The 22,429-nt window shown below is 36.9% G+C and overlaps 1 protein-coding gene across 1 annotated transcript; it reads right to left on the bottom strand.

The window, feature by feature from the left end:
• Window positions 1-340: 340 nt before the first annotated feature.
• On the bottom strand, window positions 341-21,767 carry egf (epidermal growth factor). Its single transcript, XM_084954989.1, has 23 exons — window positions 21,220-21,767; window positions 18,680-18,879; window positions 17,690-17,871; window positions 16,935-17,162; window positions 16,597-16,799; window positions 16,387-16,500; window positions 15,506-15,628; window positions 13,612-13,734; window positions 12,793-12,918; window positions 12,488-12,624; window positions 12,075-12,223; window positions 11,741-11,845; window positions 9,759-9,982; window positions 9,226-9,393; window positions 8,913-9,062; window positions 8,710-8,832; window positions 8,506-8,622; window positions 7,816-7,938; window positions 7,456-7,618; window positions 5,554-5,718; window positions 4,092-4,194; window positions 2,755-2,851; window positions 341-2,631 (listed from the first exon to the last, which is right to left on the bottom strand). Exons 1-23 carry the CDS (start codon window positions 21,344-21,346, stop codon window positions 2,405-2,407), a joined length of 3,477 nt encoding a protein of 1,158 aa, XP_084811115.1. The 5' UTR covers window positions 21,347-21,767; the 3' UTR covers window positions 341-2,404.
• Between the last annotated feature and the right edge of the window lie 662 nt (window positions 21,768-22,429).

The raw sequence follows: 22,429 nt of genomic DNA, 5'->3' as shown, positions 1-22,429 counted from the left end.
TTCCCAGTCAACCTTGAGACAGACTTGCAGACTGAGATAGAGGTAGAAATAGAAATAGACAGATGGAGTGATGGTGAAGGGCGGCGGCATTCGCGCCGACATCACTAGAGCATTAGATTTGGTGAAGGATAGAAAAGCACCATCAATGGACCACAGAAGGCCCTCAAAGAAGAATGATGACAGTGATGGGGTGTAACAGAAAGACAGAATGGCCAAAATAGTCTTTCAATGGAGAGGAAATTATGTCATGTGTGTTTTGCTATAAAAACAAATACAAATAAATGTCAGTGCTAAAGGAAGTTATTGACACAGTGTATATTTTTTTAAAATATGCCTTTATTGATAAAAAAAAAAAAAAAAAAAAGCAAGTTTCATCTTGCAAATGTCTAATTCCAGTTATAGCCCATAGCTGCTGAAAATAATATGTAATCCAAGTTAGGTACAGTTTTAATGAAAATGTTGAATGTTGGTGTGTTAACATAGTGATTTTATTTTTTTTATACTAATTAGAATCTAAAAAAATGAACATAAATCCTAAAATACCTTCCCTTTCCAAACCACAGTCTATATCAGTCAGTCGTTCAGCAGTGTTTTTCTGTTTTTAATTATAAACTCTGCAAAGAAGAGAGTTGCCTCTAACTGTAAAGAAGATAAGATATCATCCCTTTCCAAACCACATTCCACTTTAATTTATTGACCATTCAGCCCATTTGAGTTTATTGCCCTCTTATTTCTTAGAATATAAATCATAGAATCATAAAATTTAGACAAAAATAACCACAGTTTAATGTAAAAAATAATCAAAATAAAATATTTAAAATGATCACAATTAAGGGTTGTTTAGTGGTGCAGTGTCATGGCAGTTACATGGCAGTTCTTTGTACTGTGACACATTAGTTATTTATAACAAAAGGAGCTCAATGTCCGTTTTTTTTGCTTAAATCTTGAAATTATGTGATCATGAAGCCTGCTGCACTGAAACTGAGACAGCTGGATGTCAAAATACAACACTGATGGGAAAACCTCAAATACACTAATACTCTATAAGAAAAAATGGAAGATGATTTTTAAACAGCACTGTCCTTTTACTGTAAAAATAGCTAACAGTTACTGTTCATTTCTCCTATAACTACCTCAAGTCAATGGAATTTACAATGTTCACATATATAACTGCAATAGTAACCTTAACCCTCTCCTATATGAAACATTTAATAATTTGATGAAAAGGCTACAAAAAGGCATCTACACCAGTTGATACATGGGAGGAACAAAAGAAAAAACAACTTTTCTACATAGCAGCGAGCCTGAGCAAAGCAAATTATAGTGACTTAAACATTTCAAACACAAAAATATGTAAAGAGCTAAAAATATATAAAACTCGCTGAACTTACTAAAATTAACATGATAATATAGAAATAGTCTCAAAAGTTTTGCAAGTGCAAGGAGAATATGAGTGATCTTTTGGTTAGCTGACACTGATGACTTTATTCTGACCTATCACATAGCCTGTATACTATGTGATGAACAACAATTAGATGTATTTATTTTTTGAAGTTTCAACATTTAACTTAATGCACAAAACAATATTTGGGGTAATTTAGAAATGCTGTAATCATAGTATCTGCAGCAGAGGGTCATAAAGACTCCAAAACTTACTACTGTGTGAACCGACCAAAGTAATTACTGCATTTAGATCAGTGGGAAAGCCATCTGTAAATAGGGTGTGGCTCACAGTTCAGATTTGATGACCTTTATGCTTGTGTACTGGTGTAATATCTAAAGAAAAACAAAAGAGTAGCTCTTTATCTAAGATTTATGTCAGTGCATGACATGATAAAAGTGTGAGAAGGGGACAGGCCTGAACTCTTTACACTTGCAGTGAGAGGATCCAGTGGCTCTTGTTTTGTTGTGGAAAAAAATTAATAGCATGGTTTAGGTCCACGCTTCCCCTTAGAGGAAAGTGTCACAGATCGATATGGGTTGTTCTTTTTTCAGAATTATAACGCCCAGATCACTGAATGGCCTGATGAATCAGTCAAGTGTAAAAATTATATGCCTTGGCCTTTATAGACACTAGGTCTTAACCTAATTTGATGCCAAGGGGACTATTTAGACCGACATGTCACTGATAACAATATTACAGTTGGAACAACATGCCATCCGTCCAGCAGAGTCTCAGAGACTCAGTGGCGAAACACTGAAGCTGGTTCTGGACCACCTTACTCAGAAACATGGTCAGTATTTTTTTATTGTTAAACTGCCTCAGCCATGCTCATCTGAGGAGGCATACTCTTCTCATAAACTATAATGATGATATTTTTATGTTTTTAAACTTTGCGCTTGATATTTTTTGACTTCTCAAACAAACGTATACATTTCTAAAAGCTTTTATTTTTTTAATGTTTCATTGCTGAACAGCTGATTGTACGCTGTTTCCATTGAGCCATGACTCTGGGCCCGAAGTCTGGGGTAACGTTGTTGGTTTAAAAGATGTACAGCTTGACAGTGATGGACTTGAGAGGTGCACAGTGGGTTGCATTGTTCCAGTGGCAACAGCAGACACCATGGAACACTCGTAACCTTTGTTGTGCTGGGACAGTTTTCCTGACTCATCACTTTCAGAATTGGCACCTGGAAAAAATGCGTAATTAAGCAGTTGGTAAAAAAAACTTGTATAAGAATGAATTTAGACTATAGTTAGAAAAATCACTGGAGTTGTTTACATATAATATGAATAATGTAAGTTTCAGGTACCTGTTTCTGAAGAGCAGGATGTACACACAGCTCTCCTTGGACAGCCCATGGCAGGAATTACCTTCCCTTCAACACCATTTTCTGCCACAATGTAGAACTGCAGATTTATACATTAAGATGTTTGAGTTTTTATAAACGTTAAAAGTTTTATGCATTTTTTTTTGGGGGGGGGGGGGGGGGGGGGGCAGCCTACCTACCTACTCCCAGAGTGAGTGATGGACATGAATTGCTCTTGCAAAGAGAAACATTTCAAATAATTCTGATAAGACATTGGGATTTAAACTGCAATCTTTAATGTTACTTTCAACAAAAATGTTATGACTGCTGGGAACTGCCATTACATATTTACTCTGCGTAAAAAGTAATTTGTTACACCACTCATTCCATTACTTTTACATTGATCTGAGATGCTTTGTAAAATAATTACAATTAAACCCTAGGCTACAGTCCCATACACTGACATAAGTATGTATTAGGGCTGTGTGATATGACCAAAATCTCATATCCTGATATAGGACATTTCTCACCCCGATAACAGTATATATCACAAAATAGTGCATTTTCTGTAAATTATGTGATTCTCGGGCAACTCGACTTGTGTTAAGTGTTTTCAGCTGGGCATCATGTACCTGGAGTCAAGTGTTTTGACCGATGCATGAAACTGTATATTTTTAGATATAAGTTGTAACGGCCGGCATTTTCTTTGTGAGTATTTATTGCGTGGTGTGCTGCTGGGAAAAGCCTGTTCTAATGTTTGAGTCTAAGCTTGCTTCTGATCTGTAAACTCTCTCCATACTCTTTCATGTGATTCTTGCATAGGTGGTAGAAGAGGTTTGTCGTGCTTGAGTCTGTGGTGGGGACCGGTTTGCGGCATAATTTGCAGAGTGCAGTTTTCTGGTACGTGTCAGACTTTTCATAATCAAACCATGTCCATGCTACAGAGGTAGCCCCTCGTTTAGGAATAAGGTCCTCGATTTGTTTTGACTCGTCCTTCTGTTTGACCAATCCACACAAATGATAGCGTATAATATGAAACGATACATGTTTTAATTTTGTCATCCGCTATATTTTGTCATATCGCACAGCCCTAGTATGTATCCTAATGAGGACACACTCGCAAGCTCTTCTTTTCAGTCCAACATCAAGGAGAATGCAAGGCATGTTTGACTGTTTTTTCTTTCTTTCTTTCTCCCCATCAGGCAAATAATTGAAAAGCCCACATAATGGAATTAACAACATAATTTTAACTGTCCTTTTTGTTACATTGATGTATTATATTACTGCATGACATAAAAACTGTATGTATTAATGACCGAGCTTTGTAATAATGGCCTTACCCGAGGAACAGTGGTAGTGGTTGTCTCTGACATGCTCTCATCCGTCATGCTGGTCTCACTCACATTATCCACTGATGGCTGTTTGTGGAAGCGTTTTCTCGTTCTGAAAAGTAAATATAAAATCTGCACAAGTTATGTATAGAATAATATACACATGGAGAGTTTATTTCACAGAAATATAAAAGGTCAGGTACCTAAAGAAGATTTATATAGGTTATAACAGAAGTTGTGTACTCAAATTCATCATGATGAGAAATGAGTGTCTGTGCTGTGTACTGCCCTTCACAGCATAATTTATCACTGCATTATAAAATAATAATTTCACCACATTTGATTTATTTAATGTTTGTTTCTTAGCTTTCTGCATATCTGACCCCCTGAATGTTGACCAAAGATAATACATCTGAATGTTGTGATAGACCAAGCCGGAGGCCGTGTGTGCATTTACTCTACGTGCTCATAAGTTTCAGTTGTTTCTTTAGACTCTATCTTTGTGTACAGTGTGATTCTGTACTCTCTGTGTGTTTATTACAGGAGAAACCAAACTACCAAACTCAAAAACTGCACAAGTGCACCTGCAGTCAAGTGCAGAAGGCAATTTGAGGCAGAGCTATTGGTGGCCATGTAGCGTTTCCTCTGGGGTCATACCTCACCGGCTCCATTTTGTAGCTGAGAAATGACCTATTTTTATGTGTAATTGCTGTAGAACAAGCTAAACGAACCATGTAATTGAAAGCGTGCCACTTCCACAGGGGAACCAAGAGTGTAAATGTTAGGATGTAGTAGGTAGTGTGCTTTGTAAGTCAAAAGAGTGTAGAATGCCAAACAGCCTTGTCCATAAGCCAGCGAAACAACCATAAAACAAATCAGCTACTTAGAAACATCTCAGGTGGAAATAAAAAGGAGGAGGGGCCACAGTGTGTAGTTTATGCGTGCTCTTCACTCAGCTAACCACTGTTGCATGCTGTCATTTGTTCCACGTGTGATGTGCTCCCTGACCCCTGCTGTCGTACTGAGAAACCGGCATTACACGCCTCATGCATCTTGGGTTTGATAGACATCTCTAAATGCTGTCAGCTCATTCATTACAGCAGCAGGTCCTCCCTGGTTCATTTTTTGACCATCAGTTAGAAAAAGCATGATAGTCCCTTAAGATGAAGACATGATTCTCATTTTTACCAGTCTAATAAAACCCATACAAATTGAATAGTATATTTAGTATGTTTAGTGAGGAAATAGTTAAATATTCATGGATGTTTTTTGTTTTTCTTTTTAGGAAGTCACTTTTGATCCTTTCACAGCGAATAGCATATCTTGATCATTTTGATTTCCCTACTTTCTTCCTTTTTTATTTTTTTCCATTGTCCTTATTATTTTTTTTACCGATTCTTTTCCTCCTTCCTTTTTCTCCCCTTTTACTTTTTGCTGCCTCCTTTTTCCCCGTTTCCCTTTTTTCTCTTACCCATAGCAGTAGGTGACACAGGCTGTGATAGAGAGCAAGGAAACGAGGACCACCATGCAGGCTGTAATGACTACGTTCCTCTTCTTCTCCTTTTCAGCCCGCTGAAGCTCCAACCATTCCAGGTCACTGAACTGACATCGTTCCCCCATGTAGCCTGATACACAACTGCATGACAAAAAATCATATCCAGGAATCATTTTTGGTTAACTGCAAACAATTTATATTTTAAGACAAACTTGTTTAAAACACATCCAGTTACTTTATAATTCAAAAACTGTTACTGCTTAAGCAACTGCTTAGTTTTGTGTTTAAATATTTGGGCTCCCTTGGCAAATTAAATGTAGTTTTTGAAAGACTGGATTGGATTTCATAGAACAGATACACAGGCAAGATTACAGTCACAGGTTTTGGAGTTATATGACATAAGGTTAGTGAAAAAAATGGAATTGACTGGCTTCAGTAATAATTCAGTTATTTTGTTTTTCAAATGATCCTCATAATCCTGAGAATCATTGGAAAACACTGGAGGGGGAAAAAAAACAGCCCCCCCCCCCCCCCGAGAACTCGACAGATCACTGAAAAGGTCAGACAAGCTGGTCCAAAAATGTGCAGAACTGTCAGCATCCTGGGGCCAATCTTATCCATACCTAGTGCCAGGTTGACATTTCTGCCCACTATCTCAGAGACCTCTACCAGATACCACTTGGGGGTTCTTCAACTCTTCAACCTGTTTGGGCACTCATAGGCAGTAGTTCTTTTTTGTTGCTAAATATACGTTTTCATTATAATTTGTATTAAAAATCAAGTAAATATGTTGTCACTGCAAGTGAATGTGTATACTATATTAATTATTTTTAAGTCTGTGCATTAGAACTCATAATTTACATTTATGATCTGATCTGATTTGAAGTCCATATTTCATGGACAGAAATAGACTGTCTCTGCTGTAAACACTTTCGTGAGGCGTGGGCTTTAATCATGGAACAACAGTGACACCTGCTGCTTGTCAGCTGTCATAAAAGACTTTTCACGAGTCTTTCAAGTGTTCTTGTCTTAATTAACAGTGGGACTGCATGAATATATCTGAATATTTGAGAAAATATTTGATTATATAATTATTATAATTATATTACAATATTTAAGGAAATTTGCAATAGAGAGACCCTATTGAAGCAAGGCGCCAACAGCAGTATAATAGTAAAATAGCAGTGACAGTACAGAAGTAGCCAAGTATGGAGATGCTTGGAAATTTTAAGTTAAACTATAAAATCACTGCTTAACACTTTAGTTTAACAATAATTAAAGTAATTTAACCTTGTAACTATTCAGCACCCTGCACAATGTCACATAAAACCAAAGAATATTTGTTGTATTTTGTGTCTTGGGTCGATCTTTTTAACCAGTTGCTTAAAGCCGTGCATGTCCACCATGTAACTGCATTATTTCCATCCATCATCAGCTCTTCCTGTCAGTGTACTTAGTTAGTGCATCAGCAAAGATTGGTTGAGTCATTTGTTTACATTTAGGTTGCTAATATCAACTCCTTTGTAGTAAGGTTGTACTTGATGGTATGTTTTTGCCTCTTTTAAGATACCTTTTTTGGTTTTCACCTTAAACTGTAACAGTTTTATTTCATATTTTTCAAATTGCTCTGTATTGTTGGATGTTGTTTAAGTCTTGCTCTCCGTTGTGCACACTAGGCGATTTTAATGTGTTTTGCTACAATACAATGATATTATGATTTGACACTTATATCATGTAATAATTTCTAATTGCAATATTGTACATGTGGTATCGCACAGCCCTAATATGAATATCGTGAGCCCTTCTTTGAAAAACAAACAGTTATGAGGGGTGGGATGGGGTCATGGGTCAAGTAGAAGGACAAGAGGGTTTATTTACTTGCAGGCATAAGAGTCCAATTCAGGAAAGTAGAAGCAAACACCATGGTACAGACAGTAGGTCTCATAGGTTGCAGGACAACTCTCTGCATTTCCGTTGTGGCGTTTGGTGGTAACATCAGCAGAGGTACCAGGTGTCACCCATGGTGATGTGGACTCCAACTCTAGAGAAAATTGAGGATATAAGTTCATTAAATTAGATTCATTTTCTACTGCTTAAAAGACTTGTGCTCTTTGAGATGACTCATATAAACACTGTATTCAATCTAAATTAACTATCTGATTTCACAGATAAGATAATGATAAACGATGAGAATGTGCCAATACGGCCCAGAATATGTTAACAAAAGGAAACGATCACCTTGACATGTCTGCCCATCGCTGTAGTATCCAGCCATGCACTTGCAGTAGTATTTCCCTGCAGTGTTTTGACATTCTTCATTTTTGTCACAGTTGTAGATTCCCAGGTTACACTCATCAATATCTAGGACAAAAATAGGAGCTGTAAGCTGTAATCTAAAATTTTACCAAACAAGAAGAATCATAAGTTTTGAAAATATATTGTGACATTATTTACTAGCTAAATAAAATGTAATTACTGTTTGTTTTTTTAAATTCTCCATAACCTGGCCTGGTACAGTGAAAAAAGTTAAGTTTTTATTAATTTAATAAAGTTGCCACACTATGTCTTTTCGATGCTTCCTACTTTGCAAACAAACTCAGCTGATAATCTCAAAACACTTCAACTGGTCTGCAAGGAAACGATAGGAGGAATTACTGGATGGTTTTAGGACTTTTTGAACATTTTGACTTTTCCCATTAATGCTTATCTTGAATAATACCATTACTTTTACTTTCAGGGCAACCCTACCTCTGAATTTTATTTCAAAATCCAAAACTCAGTTCTGCTAGACCCCTGCTACTGTAGGTGAGATTTATAAAAAAAAAAAAAAAGCTCACTTGTATCAAATGTAATCCCGTAAGCTTATTTCAGGGTCTGTTACCTCATCTCTCTAATGCATATTCCCAGTATAATTGAAGGTATACTCACCCACACATAACTGTCCATCACCTGTGAAACCTTCTTGACATAAACAGTTTGGGTGACCAGAATTCAGCAGGCATTGTGCATTCACGTCACAGCGGAGTGAGTAGCACTCATTCTGGTCTGACAGAGAGGGGGCATATGCAAACGTAACATTTAGGCTGGGCAAGATATTGAGTGGATAGAACGCCTTTCAAGGTGCACTGTTACCTGAAATCATTTTGTCGGTGAAGAAAGTTGGCTGGCTGCTTACATCAGTTGTCAGTGGCAAGCTCGCAGTATTGAATGTTTTGTTTTTCAGTGTTAAATCAACTGATCCACTGTTTCCATATTCTATAAAATTAATACATAAAGAAAACATTCAAATTTATCATCACATTACACTGCGTAGAAAAGAACACAGGATACATCACCTGCTGTTCCATTTGAAGCGTCAACAGACAAGCAAGTTTTTCCATCAGCTGATAGGATATAGTGTGAGAAACAAGAGCAGTGGGCAAAACCCACCTTGCTTTCACACACTTGGGAACAACCTCCATTCAGGTGAAGGCACATATCTGCCCCTAAAAAACAGGACAGAAGTATAAGCCCAGGAATTCTTTAGAACTGATGGATGCTGTGTGCCACTTGTTTTTGTTATTGGCACATGTGTCCAATCTGCATGTATCTAAATATGCATGGAACTTGTTTTTTTAGATCATTGTAATCATGGTTGTTCCTCTGTACCTGGCTTAGCAAGGGGATGAACTATAACAATAGATGCTGGTTGCACCATGCTCCCTTGGATCCATTGCAATTTTTTCCCAGTCCGCTTATGCACACTGGTCAGCTGGTGGCGTTCCTGATCAGAGATCCAGAGCCTGTCTTCAAATAGTGCAAGATCAAAAGGTTGGCCTGGAACAAATTAGGGCAGACAACAAGAAAATCTGAGTTGACTCAGTGATTCCAGGTGAGAGGCGCTTGTGTTCAGCTGTGAATGCAGTGATACTGGTTAAACTGGATTTTCTCACATTTGAATTGTGGATGATGCTATGAATGAGAAAGTTAACTTAAGAAGAGGTATACTTTTGCCATTTGAGTCAAGATTAGTAGGACAGCTGTACTATATCAGTTATACTTAGTATTAATTATCTGTCATATATCCTAGAGTAACTTATCATATATTAACTTACATATTCATTTTACAACAATGAAATTTTTATTCCCCATGCATTTATATCTGCTTTTTTTTAGATATATACGTTTCACATAAACCTCACCTACTTGGTTCTTTGACAGGACTCGTCGATCTGAACCATCCAGGGCGGCAGTCTCTATTGTGCCTTTCCTCTGATCACACCAGAATACTCGGTCCTCTGTGAAGTCAATTGTCAGGCCAGTGGGCGACACAAGGTTGGTCCTAGCAATGACAGCACGGTCTCTCCCTTCCAGGGAGGAACATTCCACCACAGGATGGGTCCCTATGTCAGTCCAGAATAACTTCCTCAAAAAGTTAAAAGAAAAAAATAGAGAGCGAGTGTTACACAAAGTTATTAAACCACCTGTTTACAGTGCTTAACAAATTCTATTAGACCATCTGTGATAAAAAGAATACAAAACAAAAATACAAATATTTCAGAAATCTGAAAAAACTGAACCAAATTCATGTCTTTAAACCCAAACTGGACTACTCTGAGAAGTCTTCAATTGTTCAAGCATAAAAGTCAACCTCTAAAACTAATTTTCAGGCATGCAAATAAATAACTGTAATTTGGCATCTTATTCAAAAAATAATGATGTGCTTTACTGCATTGTATGCTTTTTTTGTAAAACAGTAAATTTGAAGATTAATGGATAACACCAATAATTTTAGTTTGGTGGTGGTCTAATAAATTTGTTAAGCACTGTATATACAAATCATCTATATCTTTTTGTGATATTCATTGTTACAAAATATTTTGTTTAAAATTTCATTAAAACATGACCTTTATTGGCCAGATCACTGTGAGATTATATACTCACTATCCATTTTGTTAGGTATATCTCTTTAACCAATTTTTAATGTAAATATTTAATATTTATTGTTTCAGAAACTATTCATTTTCTGGGATTTCCCCACACAAACATCTCTAGGGGTGAAAAATGAAATTAAAGATGCAATTTACTCCACAAAATGGGTAACTGAAGACTGGAAAACATTACCTGGTGTCTTGGTTTATGCAGCTACAGTCAGATGAATGGTCAGAATTTAGTGTAAGCAGCATGAAAGCATGAATCCATCCTGCCTTGTAGCAACAATTCAAGCTGCTTGTCGTGTAATGGTGTGGGGTAGTATTTTCTTGGTGCACTTTGGGACCCTTAGAACCAACTCAGCATTGTTTTCAATATCTTTTGCTGTTAGCCAGGTGGCTCCTTATATGACCACAGCATACTCATCTTCTAATGCTAGTTTTCATGTGTCAGGGGCTTTGTGTGTGGAAGAGAGGAAGGGAACCAAACGCAGGACTCACGGTGAGGGTTGATGGAGTTTATTATAACGAACGGATGAGCAGAGCATAAGATGACTGGCAGACTGAAATGACTGAACTGGCTGGCCTGACTGGACACACGTGCGGAGTAGACAACATCAATGACAAGACGGTGAACAGAAGGAAACTGAGGACTTAAATACCCTGACTGATGATGATGACGATTGGAGACCGGTGAGTACACAGCTGAACATAATCCGACTAATGACACAGGAAGTGGAACTAGAACATAATGCACAGAGACTGACAAAGGGCTGACATAATAAAACATGTGGAAACTAAACAGAGAACATGACTAAACTGAAAACACTGGGTCAACGACCCAGGAACCCTGACACAATGAGTACATTGTACTCAATGACTTCTATGGTCCATCCAGTACAGCATCTTAGGGATGTGGTGAAATTGGAGATTGAAATCTGTAGCAAGTGTATGATGCTAACATAACAATATGAACCAAAATCTGTGGTTAGTGCTTCCAGCATCGTAAAACTGTGGCATGAGGAGTCAAGGCAGTTCTAAACCTTTACCATTTACCATTTCTAAAGACAAATGGGGGTAAAAAATCGGGTTCAAACTGGCAATAGCAAGGTGTACCTAATGAACTGACTCTGGTGAGTGTTAGTCAAAGTTAATCAAACTGCTTGGTAATTATTAATGTGGTATTTGTTGTTTATTGATTAGTCTTTAGTCAATTGTATTGGTGAAAGAGTGATGGATATGGCTATACTCACTTTGCAAGAGGATGAACTGCGATTCCTCTTGGCTTTTCCAGACCTTTTCTCACAGTAGTTTCCCTGTGAAGTCCATCCAAGGTACTGCAATCAATAGTTGACTGACTGAGGGGCAAAATATGTGCATGTAGAAGTTTAATTTCCCCAGTGTCAGTTATTTCCTGATGAAGTTCATTCAAATTAAAAGAGATTAAGAAAGCTGGGTGTGACCTAAACAATAAACTTTAGATAGACAATTGAATAGAACTAGAAAGCAAACATCTACTAACAGCAAATGACCAGCACTTTATGAAGAAACTGTTTTCATTGTGTAATTCTTACACACACTGCACACCTTTTATCCGTCCAGTACATCTTGCGATGAACCCAGTCAACTGCAAGCCCCTCTGGTGAATCCAAACCATCAGAGATGAGAACGTTTCTTGGGCCACCTTTTACGTCAACTCGCTCAATTGTTTTCTGGCTTGTACTTGCAAAGTACACCTTTAAATGCAAAATATATCATTTATGAATACTTGCATTTATAATATAAATATGAATAATTATATAATTTAAACTGGAAGGAAAACATGCGGATCATTGTCCAAACAAACATAATGAGGTAATAGTAAGGGGCATGCATTGCAGTGCTTGTCCACTGGGTGACACTGCAGATCCATAGCAAAATCATTTCCTGATTTAACTCAATTCTATTACAATGAGTCATTCGACCTTATACTCATACTCTTGAAACGCTTTCCATCTTACATTGTTCTGGACAGGGTCATAGTCTAAAGCTATGATTATTCCTCTGGGCTCCTCTGCCAAGATTTGATCCACAGTGCCATCAGGGTTAATTCTCCGGACATCTACTAGATTAGCAACTAGTAGATAGGATGGAGGTCCTGAAGAAAAATATAAGAAAATACAGTGTTTCGTGGTCAAATGCACTGCAGCTTTCACCTTGTGTTTTTTGACTTTTGCATTGGAAACTGATGCAAAAAGGTAGACGGTGTGTGTGTCTTTGTGGGCACATGTAGCTCAGCTATCTGCTATGCCATTGTTTGACTCACCAGTTGCAATGCAGTGCTTGCCATCTTGGTGGAGCTGGTAGCCAGGCAGACAGCCACACTCCCAGCTTACAGGGGTGACAGGGTTGCAGAGCTGACTGCACCCTCCTCTATCTGCAGATGAACAGCCTGCAACCATGAAAAACAATGTGGGCACAGCTAAGCTTATGAATTTGTTAAAATTCAACGGACCTTTGCTTAGTTGCAGTATTTACTCTTAACACAAAATTATGTTGTGTCAACACTGGTTCTGGCATCAGATTTCACTGTAATCCAGTTTATCCATTGCAAAATAAATCGTATGCATAAAAAAGTTAATCATTTTAATTATTATATTCTAAACTGATGCAAGATATTGGCCCACAATAAACTGAAAGTATTACAACAGTTACTACACTGTTGCACATTCATCTCTTTGATTCATCTATCCTCAGTTTGACCACATCAACTCAACTCTTATTCATGAAATATTTATACAGCCTTGGCTCCAAATCACAAAGTAGGCACTGTATCTGCTGCTTAGTTTTTTGGAAATGAGCAACCAATATGTTCCATTAAACTGTCATTCAGTCAGTTGATAGATTCATGCTATTGTTCCTTTTCTTTTACTATGATGCTATAGTTAAAATGTAAACGTAATGGGAAACTGAATCCAGTATGTGTAAACTCTATATGTTAGCCATATACTAAAAGGTTAGTGTTGTAAATGAGAATAATATGAACGCTACATTTTTTTTACTAAGTGTATTTATATAATTTTTAAAAAAAAAGGTAGATTTTAGTATTGGAACATGGGGCAAAGTGGTGTAATACTGGCCATACCAGTACATGTTTGTCCATCCTCCTGTAGTATAGATCCCTCAGGGCAAACACAGACAGCACCATTTCCTGTTGACAGGCACCCATTGCCACACTTTGTCATATTCCTTTCACATGGTATGATTTCTGTAATAGAAAAAAGACAGTTCTATCAAAAATAAAACCAAAAAATCTTTGATTTTTAACAATAAAATAACAATTAAAAAATAAAAGAAAAAAATCATATGGATTTGATTCATGTAGATTAACATATTTAGAAAGCATTAAAGATTACATGAACTTCAACCCAAACTGATGTGAGTTAATTACATTTTTTACAGTCATTCATAGTGCCAATAAAGGCAACGTGATGCTCCATGTAAATAAAATAGACTTAAGTCTATTTTGGGGCCAGCAGACTGTGGATCAGGCGGATGGACAGCAAGCTTCTTAGCCCCTGTTCTGGTAAAATCCTTTGATGAAGTCAGCTCTAATCCTATCAAAATAGTGGAAAGTGTGATAAGAAAGTCAAACCCAAACACTGAGGGTGATGTAATGCTAGTTAAAAGGCACATGGGGTCTCCTGTACCAGAGATCCTGAGGTGAGTATGTACCAGTACTAAAAAGCAGTAGATAAATGTGACGTTTTCTATGTATTATATTATAAGACTCATGATTTACTCATTTACTCAAGTGTCTATCGTTTTATTTATGCTGCAGAATTATAAGAATAAAGTATGAATCGTGTAAAGATGTATGAGAGGACACAAGTGGCCATCATCATAAGTGAATCATAACACAAGTCATTTAAGTTTTATCTTACTGAGAACATTATCATTTACTGTATAATGTGATATTTTATTGCTGTTTTTTCTGCATTTATTTCATATATAGGTTTTGTACAGTAAACAATAGTAAAGTTTATTCTTCTTATCGTGGCTAAATTTATTTCACATCTTTTTATAGTCTTCCATTAAACCTTTCAATTAGGCCAGAAACGCTCCATGTCAACAGTGCATGTGGTAAAACTACTGCTTTTTCATTTTTTTTGTCTTTATATAAAACAATTAAAAATGGCACTTCAAGTAGGTAAATAACTACAGTTCTTCTGTCGTCTGTGCAACCAAGTAAACTCTGTTGTAATCTCCATTGTCTAACCTGCTGCTTGGCTCTGTGTTTGTTTCATACTGGACCTTGGTAAAGGTTGTCAGCTAAGCAGCTTAGAAAGACAAAGCTGCTGACCAGATATGTTCCCTACTGCAAATGTCACCTCATCATCTAATCTCATTGTCTGTGAACGTTTCCTGTTGTCTTGAGCATATTGCTGTGAGAGTAGAAAAGAGATTGTGATCTGACTATAAAAATATACTTTTTTTTTTTTTTTAAGTTTTACTATATCTTGAAATTTAAAAAAAACAGAAACTTTAAATGTTTGAAAAAATGTCAAAAATCATCAAATTTAAGTCAAAATTACATCCAAGTAAAAATAAAATGTAATAAAATAAAATCCAAGTTTATTTAACTAAATAATGACCTTGACAAATGAACTTTTAGCTGAAAGCAAAAAATAACTTGCGTTATCGTGATATCCTTTGTTCTACCTGATCGTCTCAGTGCTCTTAAATGTTTAGAAGTTGGACAAAGTGTCAGTGTTTTGTTTTGACCCAAGTGACCTAACACACAATTGTCAGCTCACATATATCTAGTCTGTCTTGAGGCCTGTGACCCTCAAGCCTTCTAGGGTCAAAGTAGTATCTGGTAGATAAATGCCACCTTTGACAGCAGCACAAAGAAGATCTGCAACCCAAGCTTTAGTCATGTTCAGATCTTGAATATACATTTTACTTGTTATTTTCTATTTTCACTGTAAAACACATGATAAAGCTATATTGATGTTATAAACATGGTTATACTTTACCATGGCATGTTTTCCTGTCTGGTAAGAGGGCATATCCTTTAGGACAGGTACAGAAATAAGATCCAGGAATGTTCTCACAACCAAGCGAGCAGCCATGATTCCAGTGGGCACATTCATTTACATCTATGGTACACACAGACAAAGATGGTAATATTTTTTGCAAGTAGATGCTAACATTTATGTTTTCTGTGCTTTATGTATAAGTCCTTTTAATTGTGGCTGTCCCCTGTAACAGTGATCCCTGCTAGTACTAGGTTTGACCCCTTTGGGCTTCAGAAGTGCCTTAAGTATTCGTGGCACAGATTCAACAACATGCTTAAAACATTTCTCAGAGAATTTGGGCCATGCTATCATGATACCATCATTCAGTTGTTGCAGATCTGTTGGCTGCACATCCACGATGCCAGTCTCCCAATCCACCACATCCTAAAGGTGCTCTTCTAAATTGAGACTGGTGACTGTAGTGGGCTTTCAGCTGAACTGAATGGTAATGTTTATGAAACTAGTTTGAGATGATTTGAACTTTGTGACATGTTACATTATCTTGCTAGAAGCAGCCATCAGAAGTTGGGTACATTGTGGTCATACAGGAATAGAGATGGTCAATGGTGTTTGAACAATGAAGTTGGTACTAAGGACCAAAGAACACCAAGAAAATATCCCCTATGCTGTTACACCATCCACAGCCTTGAACACTGATAGAAGACAGGATGACTCTATGTTGGCTTTCATGTTATTTACCCCAAATTCTGACCCTACTTCTACTGTTCAGTGTCTAGTATCCTTCTTTTCCTATTCTTAGCTGATTAAAGTAGCTTCCAGTGTTATTCTGACCGAAGTAAAAATGTGTTTTGTAACTGCCTTCTTATTTTAATACCAACCTTTACAGTAAGTGCCTTCCATACTGAGAACAAAACCTTCACTGCACTGACAAACGCCTTGGTCTGCCAAACTGGAACAGACGTTAACACAGTTGCCACCTTGGTCATCACAACCTGTTGGAAGTGATTGCTTGATACATTATCTAGAATATAAACACAATTCATTTAACTAAGAAGAACTTTAAATGTATGATAATGTTGAGCTGTAACCTGGAAATGGTGATAGCGGGTCTGCTGTTGGCTGATTAAGTGGATGCACGATCTTGATATCAACTGGAGGTTTACCCATTTGTTTTATGTTAACAACACGTGGCTCTCCACCAGTGTACTTGTTTACTTGTTTTATAACCCGAGACTCAGAATCGGTGTAGTATATGTGCTCCAGAAAAACAGATATTCCAATTGAATGAGACCTGATAAAAAAGAAGACATAATGAGTGGGTTTCGATTGGCTTATTTGATCATTTACATCAACACTCTGAGCTACATTTTCTTTATTAACAAAGTTAAAGGATGAGTAACAAATTGTATTTTTACTAAATACTCACTGAAGTGGAAGATTCATGGTGTGTAGGGCGTTCCCATTGTAATCACAAGAGGCAATGGCACTTTCTCCTTGTGGCCCAAACTGAACCCAGAACAGTCTTTTGTCTACTCGGTCAATCGACAGTGCTCTCAGTTGTTCAGTTATCTTAATTAGTGTAATTTTCATCTGTCCTGTGACATCAGACCTTTGGATACTTGGAGACATCCCCCCAGATAACCAAAACAGAAACCTGCAATATGCATGTTTTGGGGGAAAAAAAAGGTTTTGCAATGAGCCTTTCCAAAATATTTTTTTCTGAAGTTAGCTTTGCATCTGTTATGAAATATGGAAACTTAGTTGCTTCCAGTAAGGGCACTGCTTAGACATTTCCTCATATGTTAAGCCTGCCAAATGAGGAGACTCATATTTCTTTTGCCTCAAACTCATTTTTGGTAATGCTTAATAAACTGTAGCCCAATTGAATTAAAGCCTGAGAGAAGTGTACGATAATAAGTTATGTAAAAAGCAATTTAAATATGCTCTTGGCACTTTTTAATCATGAAAAATGTTTTTAAATGAAATTATTCAGTGTTGCTTATCCATCAGGCCAAACTGAAGGGAAGTAAATTCCTACTGCTGTCCTTGATCAGAGGTATATCAGAGTCAATCAGTCAATTTTTATATCATTTGATCCTTCCATATAGTATCGGAAGGATCAAATGAAAAACAACAAACAAAACAAAAAACTGCTGTCATTATGACATCTGCATAGATTACCTATTAGAGGGGTCAACGGTTATAGAATTGGGCTGGGTCAAGTGTCTTAAAAGAGTCCTCTGTTTCTTCCCATTTATATCGATTCTCTTTACTTCCCCCTTTTCTCCACTTGTCCAGTATACGCTGTTCCAAATCCAGTCCACTGCGAGGCCAGAGATGTGTTTGTCATATGAATACAGTTTCTGCAAAAGAAGCATTCATAATTAATCATTTTAAATCTGCGGCTCTGAAAGTTTCCAGAACAATGCAGGATAACATTAACATTACACAATTTAATTATGGTAATTACAGTTTCTGAAAGATCTTTTAAAAGCCTCCAAATTAACTGCTGTACTAATTAGGTTATTAAAAATTCCTAAATCATTAAAAGTGATCCTAAGCTGCTGGTTAGCTTTGGGGGTATTAAGTCTTATTAGCGCTGTATTCCATACTTTGACATTTCACACTATTGGGGACCTTGGAAGTTTCCTTGTTAGAAGATCAAAAAGGATTCAGAAAAGCACATATAAAGCAGATCAAGTTACTTCCATTATACTTACAAAAGTTAAGGAAAATAGGTCTGCTGTTGTTTATTTTACTGGTTTAAAGAATGTGTTTGTTGGGATTTTTAGAGTGACTTTTCTAAAGTGTGTGAAAAGTTGGTCAGACTGTGAGCACATTATAAGTAGTTTTATGCAAATATTTGGTAGTTTTGTATCTTAACATTGTTATGGAATCTACTTGTAAATTAAGACAAAACACAAAAATAATTTAAATATCAAATTTTCTTGTGTTGTGATCCAAAGGATATACTAAGTAGTAGTACGTAAAATGTTTTAACACTTGCAAAATAACCTGTAATTTTATAATTCAGCAATTTGTAATAAAATGGTGCACACCCTTTTAGTCTAGCATGGAAATAAAAAGGCTTTCACTAATAAGTTACACACACAGGAAAACAATCAAACAGAGAAAAAGTCCACTTACACTTGGGCGCAGTTACATAATCACCTGTTTGTGTGCTCCTTTCACAGATGCTTTGTAGATGACCCCAGTGTGCCTGTCAACCCAGTAAACTCTCTGTTCTTTGAAATGAAAGTCAAGCAGGATAGAGCTTCCGACGCCAGGCACAAGCCTTCTGTGATTCTTGCCATTAAGGCCCATCCGATGAATAGCTTTACCATGGCCAAATATCAGGAAAGGCTGTGAAGCTTAGCAAATCATTACACACGTTATTAAAGTTTAAAATTTACAGTGAAGATCATTTGAACGCCTTACGTCTGTAAAAATAATATCTTAAGTAAACACAGTTGTATAATGACTCAACAATATTTAGATTTAGTGACTAATGATTCTGTGAGGTTTACAATAACAGACTAAAATGCCATTATATAAAATATAAAAATTATATAATTGCAAACATTTAGCATTTTTAATTAATAGGAAATTCACAAAAAAGTCACAAATCACGCCACATTTGAACAATTTTTATAATTTTCACAGTGAATGAGCATATTTACTTTCTTATCTTAACCAAATAAATCCACAGTATATATAGGTAACTATGGCAGCATTTGACATTTCAATAGCTCCTGCCTCCCTCTTTGTGTCGCTGCTGTTGTCGTTCAATTTGGCACATTATTTGATTTAAAAAACCTATTCATCCCTGTAATGGGAAGTTCAAGGCAACCACAGCTGCCTCTGTGTAAAACCTCATCCCTTAGCAACAAATAGCTTTTGCTTTTTCCTTTGACTCTGACAATACTCTGCCACGAATGAAGGGGAAGGCAGTTAGTGTCCTCTAAAAGGTTTTTGATTCGGGTCACAACATCACTCTGGGATTCTGCTGGGAAGTTATGATCAACAATGATATTTCTACATATTCTGATTTTGTATATTGGATGATTGCTGTGCATTTGTTGTCAGATAAATGTAGTTGTTCTAGAACTAAACTTTCTTTTTTTTACTCTTGGAGTGAACAATGACATTGGCAAGGTAATGACACTGTCATATGCAACCATAGACGCCGCTCTTAACTCTGTGGAATGAAGAAAACAGTGAGCAAAACCAGACAAACAACATAATGAAATGTCTGCCATTGCTAATGCGTTGCTAGGATGCATCCTGCTGAATCACTGATTGACAAGTTCACTGGAAGGTCAGTATGATTCTTGACTGAGCTTTGTCACTTGGACTTATTTGTGAACTCTAACACAAAATATACTACAATTCATCAATTCTTCATTGATTTACTATTTTGCATTGATTCAATATGTATTTAATGGCATTTCAGATGATAATTCAGTTCACGTAGTTACAGACTAGTTTCCTATAAAAACAAAGAAATGCAAGAATATGAAAAAAAGAATTGTTAACTCTGCAATAAACATCACTATACAGTAACTAAAATGATTGGGCAAAATAACAATATACACTATAACATGAAATTGTTGAAAGATCTTGTCACATATTTGATTTTAGCTGAGGTGCTAGTATTATATGGTAGCACTGGATTTGTAGTCCTGTTGAATTAATAATGACTAGTTATTTAATTATTAATTAATTAATTATATTAACTAAAAAATGCTATAATAATAATACTATTATATTATTGCTTGAAGGTCATGCCATACATTTTGTTTTACCACACAAAATAAATTAAAGTTACCATTTAAACGATTGCAGCCATATCACATACCTCTATTAGCATCCCCAAATACACGCTGAAATGATGATATTTAAGGAATATGTAGTGTAGTAGAACATAGTTTCTAGTTTCATGCACAGTGTCTGGGCAACAGATTTATGTAGCTCAGGTGAAAAGGTCCTGTTATGACTCTGTTTTGCACCTGTATTCCTAAAAATCTGTGCTGCCGGATCAGCGCATGATGTTCTGTAGCTGACCTCTGTTTGGTAGACAGGATAGTGATGAGATTTTTTGGATGAAAATCACGGTACTGCACTTAATATTTTATGTCCTGCTGAGATGTGGTTTTTTGGTCATCACCATTTGTATTTTTGAAGTAACGTCTCTGTGGTACTCCACAAAAACTTGGGCTCAACCTGAGATACACCCACACAAACACAGTCTGGCTTAGTACAGTGCATTGTGTTGTCTGCCAAGTTCACTTTGCTGTACCGCCTACTGTAGCGTGTTTAATGCAAGAAACATGTTTGGTTCTACTTGATTACATTTTTTTTTAAACTAAGCATCATTCCTGTACTGAATAGCAGCTGTTGCATGAATGCTTTATATCCATGTGGAGTACAGAAGAACTTGTGTAACTGAAATTACAACCCAAGACACTAATTTCACTAATTTTTAGGACATAAAGTGTTATACAGTGAACAATCACACTTTTTAATATTAAATAAATATGTATTTGTAATATCTGTCTTTAAATCTAAGCTAGTTCATTTTCTATCATGATATGTATTTTAGAAATTTTTGTTTTGAAGTGAAAAGACCACACAGACAGTAGTACACTTCAACATTACTTCTTCCAGTACCGTCAGTTGGGACTGTTGGTTAGGAGAGATTTCATACTCACCCGTACAGCTGCTGTTGCTCCCTGCTTGCAATAGGTGCTCATCCCAACATGTCGTACCGAGCAGCAAGGCTCCAGCGGTTTGCATCATAAAATAGATCAATATTACTGTTATCATTGCCTCGGGCATAATCCTGCACTTTGTCCCTGCTGGTCTTCTTCACTCTTTCTCAAGCATTCCCACTATCAGCACTGGCCCACAAGAATTCTCCAGGATTACGTACTGTAGGTTTGTGGACTCTTGGCATCCTTTGTCTAATGCTTTAAACCTAGTAAGAGAGTGGAGCTTTACATACCCGTGGATGTCACACTAAAGGGAATGCAAAACCCTACTGAGATAGAGAATAAGGGGGTAATGCTGTCAGTGCAGTGTTGAACCCAGAAAAAAAAATGTTTGGATCCTGCTCAGTCCCTACTTTGGGCCCCTGGGCTGCCAGTCTGTTTTGGAAGCAAAGATTGAAATTCCTGACACCCCCATGGTAAATTTTGCACACGCAAGTCCAGCAATGGTGCAAGATCTTCTAGAAGTTGCAGTTCAGTGCTCCAACAGAATGTGGGATATTCAAGAAATGAGGCAGGGACGAAAAAAGGTCCCACATGATAACAACTTGTTAGCCTTCTCCCCACCCCCTTACATGTGTGCTTTGTGAATGTAGATAGATATCTGTTTAAGATGGAGGTAGGCAGAGACAAGGAGACAGATGTTGCATGGAAAGTTGTCAGACAGAATCTTACAATACTGAATTTGTCATTTATTAAGGAACTAAATGAACCTTTGGTATTTTTGAGTCATTCTTAAATGGCATACATACAGTACGAGTGTAATTTACACATGCCGCATACACAGTAGGTCCTCTGTTTTGTGTCCTGTGTGTGTGAATGAAGAGTCAGTGTGTTATACTGTCATCTGTCGAAGTTCTTCTGGCTCCCAGAAGGAATGAGCAGAATGAGTAATTTATAGAGAATGATGGAAGAGTGGAGCAGATTATCCTTAAATTGTTTGTCCTCCTCTTGCCCAGCATGACAATTAACAGAGGCCAGGAACTACAACCTCTATTCATACCCAGCATGACTAGGACATTGTCAGGAACAACGTCCTCACTAAAGAGCAGCAGTATGATTTATAATGCTGAGAAAGTTGCCTTGTCCCCAGACAAACACACTGAAGGGCACTGACCTTTTCCCACAATTTCACCCTGGGAGGTAAGAATAA

The sequence above is a fragment of the Perissodus microlepis genome, chromosome 2, assembly GCF_051167445.1.
Source record: "Perissodus microlepis isolate ML-2025 ecotype Zambia chromosome 2, ASM5116744v1, whole genome shotgun sequence".
In the NCBI taxonomy this organism is placed as follows: Eukaryota; Metazoa; Chordata; class Actinopteri; order Cichliformes; family Cichlidae; genus Perissodus; species Perissodus microlepis.
This window is presented reverse-complemented; position numbering and strand designations above follow the sequence as displayed.